The sequence below is a fragment of the Bison bison genome, unplaced genomic scaffold (genome assembly GCF_000754665.1).
Source record: "Bison bison bison isolate TAMUID 2011002044 unplaced genomic scaffold, Bison_UMD1.0 scf7180017864262, whole genome shotgun sequence".
Taxonomy (NCBI): Eukaryota; Metazoa; Chordata; class Mammalia; order Artiodactyla; family Bovidae; genus Bison; species Bison bison.
The window spans coordinates 1195553-1204076 of record NW_011494834.1 but is presented as its reverse complement, the minus strand read 5'-3'; the positions used below and the strand labels follow the sequence as shown (position 1 = coordinate 1204076).

General features: G+C 38.9%; 1 protein-coding gene across 1 annotated transcript in view; it reads left to right on the top strand.

Annotated features, from left to right (window-relative positions):
• The window catches only part of ARHGAP42 (Rho GTPase activating protein 42), a 349865-nt gene that overhangs the window by 245341 nt on the left and 96000 nt on the right, over window positions 1–8524 (top strand). The window contains exon 5 of the mRNA XM_010848229.1: window positions 3484–3585. Within this exon, the coding sequence (XP_010846531.1) occupies window positions 3484–3585 (102 nt within the window). The remainder of the gene's footprint in view (window positions 1–3483; window positions 3586–8524) is intronic.

Here is an 8524-nt window from a genome sequence, read left to right as displayed (position 1 = left end):
CAGTCCAACTCTCCTATCCGTACATGACCACAGGAAAAACCATAGCCTTGACTAGACGGACCTTTGTTGGCAAAGTAATGTCTCTGCTTTTGAACATGCTATCTAGGTTGGTCATAAGTTTCCTTCCAAGGAGTAAGTGTCTTTTAATTTCATGGCTGCAGTCACCATCTGCAGTGATTTTGGAGCCCAGAAAAATAAAGTCTGACACTGTTTCCACTGTTTCCCCATCTATTTCAGTCAGTAATCACATATAGCATTTAGCGTAAAGATTCATGCATTATTTTCCCTTCTTTCTGCAGCACTGGTTTTGGAGAAAATTCTTAGCTTGATATCCACAAGTACATAGTAGACAATCGATGTGTGGTATTAAGTTACTAAAACCAAATAGGACCTGACTTACATGAGAGTAAATCATGGCTTTTGGGGGTAGATGTGAATCACAAAAAGTGCTCTTTGTTTTCAAGAAGATGGTTCCCTAGACTATAGTTGTCCTTCATGTGCCCTCCTCTTTCAGTTCAGCGCTTTAATTTTATACTAGAACTGAATGTGTTTGTGTTATCTGCATCATTGGAACCTTTGAGTAGATCTCTTTTGTTGGCCTGGTGGTGTGAAGGGCCAGGGTTTGATTAGGAGTCCAGGAAGTTCTTCTGGGAATGATTTTTGTATTGCCAGGAATGCTGGTATGTTGGCACTGAGTTAACGTTTCCAAAAATGCCAGCAAACACTGAAAAACAAAGATGCAAGTGTAGTTGCCACAGCTGTGCTCCCTTCTCCCCCACCTCGTTTCTTCTGCGCACAGTGAGAAATTTTAAGCCCCCTATTGTAAGATGAAAGTGAGTCAGTTTCCCGTACTCATCTCTAAGGCAGCTGGTGGCCCCCCGCCCCCTACAGTGCTCTTGTATCACAGGGATTGAATTGAGGCCATTTGTACAGAATCGCCCCCTGTATCATGGATATCGGTTTTTTGATCAAATGGAATGTTTGTGAGGGACTGTAATGCCCACTGTTACAAGAGGAATAATTTTGCATGTTCATTAAATATTTATTGAGCACTCTCTCAAAATTTTAAGAAGCATGGGATATATATATATGTATATATGTATATATATATATATATGAATGATGTAAATTTAGGATATGCATTTCCCTGCTGCAGTGTAGGGCTTGAACACAGTAAGAGATCCATTTATAAAATTAGATGAATGGTTACAAAGCAGAGGAAACTGGTGAAGCGGACTTGTGAATGAGGTCTGTTTAAACTGGATGCTAAGAGTAGCTCTAACTTGAAGGTGTGGCTCTTAGAAGAAATAAGCATTTATATTTATAGTCTGTAGAGAAAAAAGAACAGGTGCTCAGAATGGCTAATGAGAGAGGCTTTTGGAAAGATTGCTTGAGCAGGTCAGCTGTGGGCATAAAATGCCAGATTGAGGAGTAGACAATGGAATGTTCACTCCGGTATCTGTTTCAACAGCGGAGGGACAAGCGCCTCCCGTCCTGAACCTTTTTGGCTCCTCTCCGCCACATTTTGTTGTGCGAGTTCCTCCACCGACCCCTTTTTTGGATGGGAATGCCACTTGGTATTTTCCAATTGTGTTTCGCCTAGTAGAGCCACATTTTCTCCTTAAATGATAAAAATCCTTTGAAGATGTGACTCCCCTGCCTTATTTACAGGTATAATACAGCAATGCACAAACATTCCTGCACTTCTTCAAAGGTCTAGAACGTTTACAGCAGAACCCTTCTTGTTCTTTTCATTCAATGCAACTTTACCAGTTAAGTTTCTAAACTTCCATCCATGCAACTAGAGCATGATGGGTTCCTGGAAATATAATTGAGTGGATAAAAGTTTAGAGTTTTACTGGATCAGAATAGAATACGTGCATGTGTTAGTCTGGATCTGACAACCTGAATTGTGAGACAGACAAACCAGAGGCCTGCTTGTCTTCTCTTTTCCCCGCTTCCTCCCAGAGTCTTTCCTCCTCTCCTCATCCATCCATTCACCCGTTATTTTTAATTAATCTCTTCCAAATATTTACTGATTCAAATAAATGAAAACCATTATCCATAATAATCACAGAGCTTGTTAAAGAGACCTGTCTGAATCTCTACATGAAGATATATATATATTCTCTATATTCCTATTACATGAAGGAAATAGGAATCTACATTTTGAGTAACCTTTAAAATACTTAACTTTGATTAATGTGGTCCAGACATTGCACATCAAGAAACACTGAGATAAAAGGAAGGAGTAGTACTTCTTTGGGCAGTGAAATTTATGACTGTGGTCATGTAGTATTTATTTCATATGGACTCATAAATAGAAAAAACATACCTGGTGGGTAACATAATTATAGTTGGAGAAGATCATATGTCTAGGCATGCCTTGTTCTCTTTAGAACTGTATTCTGTTTGCATTTCTATAGAAGTATGCCTTAGGGGAAAGGTATTCTCTTCCAACAAAGGGCTAGCCTGGTTACAGCTGAACCCATAAGACAATGTCGTTTTAGGCATTGCAAAGGTCAGTGATTAAGTTATGTTGAGTGCATGATACAGGTGATTCTAATCCTTTTGATTTGACTTTGAACTGGTCTAATGATTTCACACCACCAGTTTGTGAAGATTTATTTTCCTTTTTATCACGAATGTGCTGTTTGAACAGCTCAGTCAGTGTGAAACTGTCAAATTAAACCCTTGAAAAGCCACTATGCTTCAAACTCCCAATTTCCTCCAGTGGACTTTTTGTTTATAATAGCCCCTCCCCATCCCCCCTTCTCTATAAAAGAATTGTTGTTGTTTAGTCACTGAGTCATGTCCACCTCTTTTGCCACCGCATGGACTACAGCCCACCAGGCTCCTCTGTCCATGGGATTCCCCAGACAAGAATACTAGAGCGGGCTGCCATTTCCTTCTCCAGGGGATCTTCCCAACTCAGGAATTATCGAACCTGTGTCTCCTGCATTGGCAGGTGGAGTCTTCACCAGTGAGCCACCTGGAAAGCCCATAAAAATTTATTCTACTTAAAAAAATGAGAATGACTTGTTTGAAATATCAAGCATCTTTTTTTTGACTTGGGAAATATTATGATTCCTTGCAAAGAGTTTGTGAGTGGTCTCTAAACTGTTTGTATATTAACTTATCTGAATCACCAAAAAAGCCTAAAAGAGACATTTTTCTCTTGGCTATGTCCCAGACTTCTAAGTCAAAATTTCTTGAGAATCAGTTATAGAGTGCTCAAAGGGATTCTACTGTAGGCAGCCTGCCCCCTCCATACTATAGTTCTGTGAACTTCTTTGAGAGCAGAATACATACTCAGATGATTTTGTTTCATACCCTTCTTCCTACTTCATCAAGTTTTCCACATAGTTGAAGCTCACTGAATCTTTATCAAATAATTTTTTTGGACGCTTGACGGGAATGATGGAAATCAAGGTTATCTTGATTCTCTGATTTGAATGTTTTGTTGTTTTTGTGATCTCCTAGGACGGAAAGAAGAAATTCGACAAAGAGAGTGAAAAATACTATTCCATTCTTGACAAACATTTAAATTTGTCTGCAAAGAAAAAGGAATCTCATTTGCAAGAGGTAAGTTTTTCCAGTTGAAGTGTGAAAAGAGCATTAGCATTGTCATGTGAAGCCCAGATTTCCAGAAGTAGACATTATCTCAGAATCTGCTCCTGTTTAATAAAACAATGATAATAAGAATATTTAAGCTAATTGAGCATTTGGTATAGATAGACAGGCGTGGTGCTGAGCATTTTACGTGCTTTGTGACATTTAAAATTAACAGTTCCAAGAGAAAGGTTAGTATTTCCTTCAATAATGAAAAAGAGTGAAACAAGGCTATTTCTTTTTCTTCTTGTTGGGCATATTTTAAATAACTGCTGCTGCTGTTTGGTCACTAAGTCATGCCCTACTCCTACATGACCCTATGGACTGAAGCGCACCAGGCTCCTCTGTCCACGGGATCTCCCAGGCAAGAATCTTGCTGTGGGTTGTCATTTCCTTCTCTGGGAGATCTTCCCAACCCAGGGATTGAACCTGAGTCTCCTATTTTGCAGGGTGATCCTTTATCACTGAGCCACCTAGAAAGCCATTCTAAATAGCAAGACCTACCAAATTCATGGTGTAACATTTATATTAAATTAAAAATATCTGTTCTTCAATTGTTACATCAGCATTAAGGAAAAAAAGATACACAGTTACATGTTTTGAAATCTTCATTATTTTTTGTCAATTTAAACAAGTCAACAGAAATATTTTACTAATGTGGACAGTATTCTCATACAAGGAATATTTCTTCCTTTTTCCCTGAAAATTTGCTCTTCTCATTGGTAGTGTTTTAACTATAGTTAGCCAGATAGAAAACTCTTACTGAGGAGTGATGCAGTTTCAGCTCTAGTGATAGTATATGTTTTGTTTGTTTTTCTAAACGGCTCTGTTGTCTTTCACCATGCACACTTTCCCTAGCATACAGCAGTGTGTCTCAGAGCTGAACCGGGACTTGTTGAGCACCAGCAGCTATCACTGCCCCCAGCCCGCCCCAGGGAATCTTGCGTGGCGCTGAGCCTCCTGCAGTCTCTTCTTCATCTCTTCTCTGTATTTCTAGGGATTGCATCGTTGAACTCTTTTAAATGTCTCATTCTGATCCTCTAGCAAAGTCACCTTCCTTCCTGAACTGTTGTTCAAGTTCAGCTTGGTCCTCCACCCTACTTATTCGTATTCTTATTTCTCTGACCTTCTTGTTCAGCCATGAGGCATGCTTGACGAGTTCAAGTGCAGTGGAACTGCAGTCAAAAAGTCATGGAAGAGTTACTTGATTCTTTTTTACTGTATTTTTATGTTCCCCTAGAGGGAATTGAATTTCCTCACTTAAAATGTTGAACATTGGAAAGATCTGTATTTCACTATAATAAATAACTTGTTATTAATACCTGCTATTAAAATAGGATAATTTAATAGACCGTTGGGTGCCTATGGAAAGATTTTGGGGTTAATGTGAAGTGGAGAAAAATCTGTTATTAAGAGAAATTATATTTTTAATTTTCATGGACATTTTTAATCTTATATAGTATACTACGTTCTTTAATATTGTGTTCACATATTTCTAAACTCCTTAAATGTGTGTCTATTTAAACTTTTAAACATTTCTTTAGAATAAACCTGAGAGAGAATGCAATATGTAGATGAAGTCATCTGTAGAAAGGCTCCCCCAGTTGTCACCATCATGTACCAAAGACCAAGGCCAAGTCACATTCTAAAAATCGACTGCCTCAAAATTAAGGGCAATGCATAGAGTCTCTGAAGACTTATCAGATTCTTGGTGAACATGAGAGGCTGCCCTTAGCTGGCTGACTCTTTGCAGCCCTGTGGACTGCAGCACACCAGGCTCCCCTGTCCTTCACCATCTCCCAGATTTCCCTCTCACTCAGGTCCGTTGAGTCAGTGGTGCTGTCTCACCATCTCATCCTCTGCCACTCTCTTCTCCTTTTCTTCTCAATCTTCCCCAGCATCAGAAACTTTTCTAGTGAGTCAGCTCTTCTCATCAGGTGGCCAAAGTGTTGGAGCGTCAGCCTCAGCATCAGTCCTTCCAGTGAATATTCAGGACTGATTTCCCTTAGGGATTGCTTGGTTTGACTTCGTAACTCTATCATAATTGTAAAGTCCTCTAGAGGTTATGCTTTATTTTCCCTGACAGTGTAGCTCAATATTTAATACTTGTTAGTGGCTCCTAATCCCTTGGGATATGATGGAATAGAATATTCATTCTGGTTTTATATTTAGTTGGATGCTAGAAAAAACCTATAACATGGTTAGTAGCATCTTCCATTTGCCCCACCACACACATAGACACACACACACACACACACTTTTTTCCAGGAGGCACAGCCCATGATAGAATACGACACAAATACAAATACAACACAAACATGGTGTAAAGCAACTCCTCGGAGCATATAGTGTAGAAAAGGAAAAATGTAGTTTGTTTTTTACTTTTTCCTCGGTCCTTCCAGGAGTCAAACCTGTTACAGGGAGAAGCTGCTACGCACATGTTTAATTCTGTAACATAGCATTAAATTCATTTGTTCACTTCCAGAGCAGCTCTGGTCCTTCTGTCGGCACCAAGCCTATGAAGTTGTTCTCAGAAAGACCCTTCTGTGTCTTCTCACTGACACAGCTGACTCTGTTCGTTTTGCTTATGGAATGTGACTGACTACCCATTACCAGGACTGAATTAGGGGTCAGCTTGTGTTGGTAAAGCTCTAAGGCCATCTGTTAGATGGACCATTGGAGTACACAGAATTGGAAACAGACTTGTCAAAATTATGGACTTTACAGTAGACAAAAGAAGTAACATTTGAAATGTGAATAGATAATTTCTTTCTAAGCATAAACTACGAGGAAGGAAATGTGAAGGAAATGTAAAAAGACCAAAATGCATGAAAGTAATCTGTCTCTTTCAAAAGACCTTAAATTAAAAGATGAAGTATTAAGGGACTTATATAACATGACACAGGATAACCATCTCCTATGTATAAGATGCTTTTGGAAATCAGTGTGGAAAAGATAAAGGTTTTAGTGGAAAAAATGGATATGAATATGAAAGGGCATTTCAACAAAGAAGAAATATAAACCATAATAAATATTGTAAGTTTCTATATCATATATTTTTAAAGTATAATTTAATAATAGTAGCAGCACATTAATTTATTAAAAGATAATATCAATTGTTAGTGAAGGTATGGGTAACTAAGCAGACTTTGGCTTTTCTGGTGGGAATATGAAATCATTCAAAAACTTTTGAGGTATATTTGACCATATTTCAATCAACCTTACATGTCCAAGAGAGCTGAAATGATTTCTGTTGATAGGAATTTGACCAGAAGAAATGATCAGAAATGAGTATAAAAATAAATTGTGTAAATATGATGACCCAAGAGTTATTCACAATAAAAATTTTAGAAACATACAAAATAGCACAAAAGAATGATTGGGATAAATACACAAATAGAGCTTGGCCAGAAACAGAATTGATATGACTGTGAAAGTTTTATTTGGAAAAGCATTTAAAGATATTTGGAAATATTTGTTAGCCTAAGTGTGGAAAAACAGGATTTAAACCAGAATATATACTATTATTCATGTCTTTTAAAGTAATTTTTTGTGTGTGTAAACATTTATAGTGAGACCGCAGTTAATTTATTATCTTTACATTTCCCTGTTTAATAATGAACAATGAATAAACATAGTAATGAATATGTATTAATTTTATAGTTAGGAGAATAGTATAGGGGTTCCTTTTAGGAGCCAAGAGTTTGGGTTTCTGTTAATATCTGTAAGTAAAGATGCTTTCAGCAGGTTCTCCTCTCCCACCTCCTGAGTGAAGGGAATCCCTCAGGTTCTACTTACCACTATTTTTGTCCTTCTCTGTGTCCCCAGTGGCTCTACGCCTTTCATATTCTCTGTAACATCTCAGGGAGTGTTTCCCACTACGTGAGTGTTTCCCGCCATATTTCCCATCCTGACCACCTGTGCACTGTCCACTGACGGGTTACTATGACACCATAGTGACACATGTGAAAGTTTTCTCCAATTTGACCTGCTTCTCACTTCTTTAATTCTGTTAATGCTTGATATTATTTCTTGTGTCAAAACTATCTTCGACTTTTTCCCCCTTTGCTTCTCACACCTGCATCCTCAAGCTTGTCTTACTCAGATCAGTCACTCAGTCGTGTCCAACTCTTTGCGACCCCATGAATCGCAGCACGCCAGGCCTCCCTGTCCATCACCAACTCCTGGAGTTCACTCAGACTCACATCCATTGACTCAGTGATGCCATCCAGCCATCTCATCCTCTGTCGTCCCCTTCTCCTCTTGCCCCCAATCCCTCCCAGCATCAGACTCTTTTCCAGTGAGTCAGCTTTTCGCATGAGGTGGCCAAAGTACTGTAGTTTCAGCTTTAGCATCATTCTTTCCAAAGAAATCCCAGGGCTGATCTCCTTCAGAGTGGACTGGTTGGATCTCCTTGCAGTCCAAGGGACTCTCAAGAGTCTTCTCCAACACCACAGTTCAAAAGCATCAATTCGTCGGCGCTCAGCCTTCTTCACAGTCCAACTCTCACATCCGTACATGACCACAGGAAGAACCACAGCCTTGACTAGACAAACTTTTGTTGGTAAAGTAATGTCCCTGCTTTTGAATATGCTATCTAGGTTGATCATAACTTTCCTTCCCAGGAGTAAGCATCTTTTAATTTCATGGCTGCAGTCATCATCTGTAGTGATTTTGGAGCCCAGAAAAATAAAAGTCTGACACTGTTTCCACTGTTTCCCCATCTATTTACCATGAACTGATGGGACCAGATGCCATGATCTTCGTTTTCAGAATGTTGAACTTTAAGCCAACTTTTTCACTCTCCACTTTTACTTTCATCAAGAGGCTTTTTAGTTCCTCTTCACTTTCTGCCATAAGGGTGGTGTCATCTGCATATCTGAGGTTATTGATATTTCTCCTGGCAATTTTG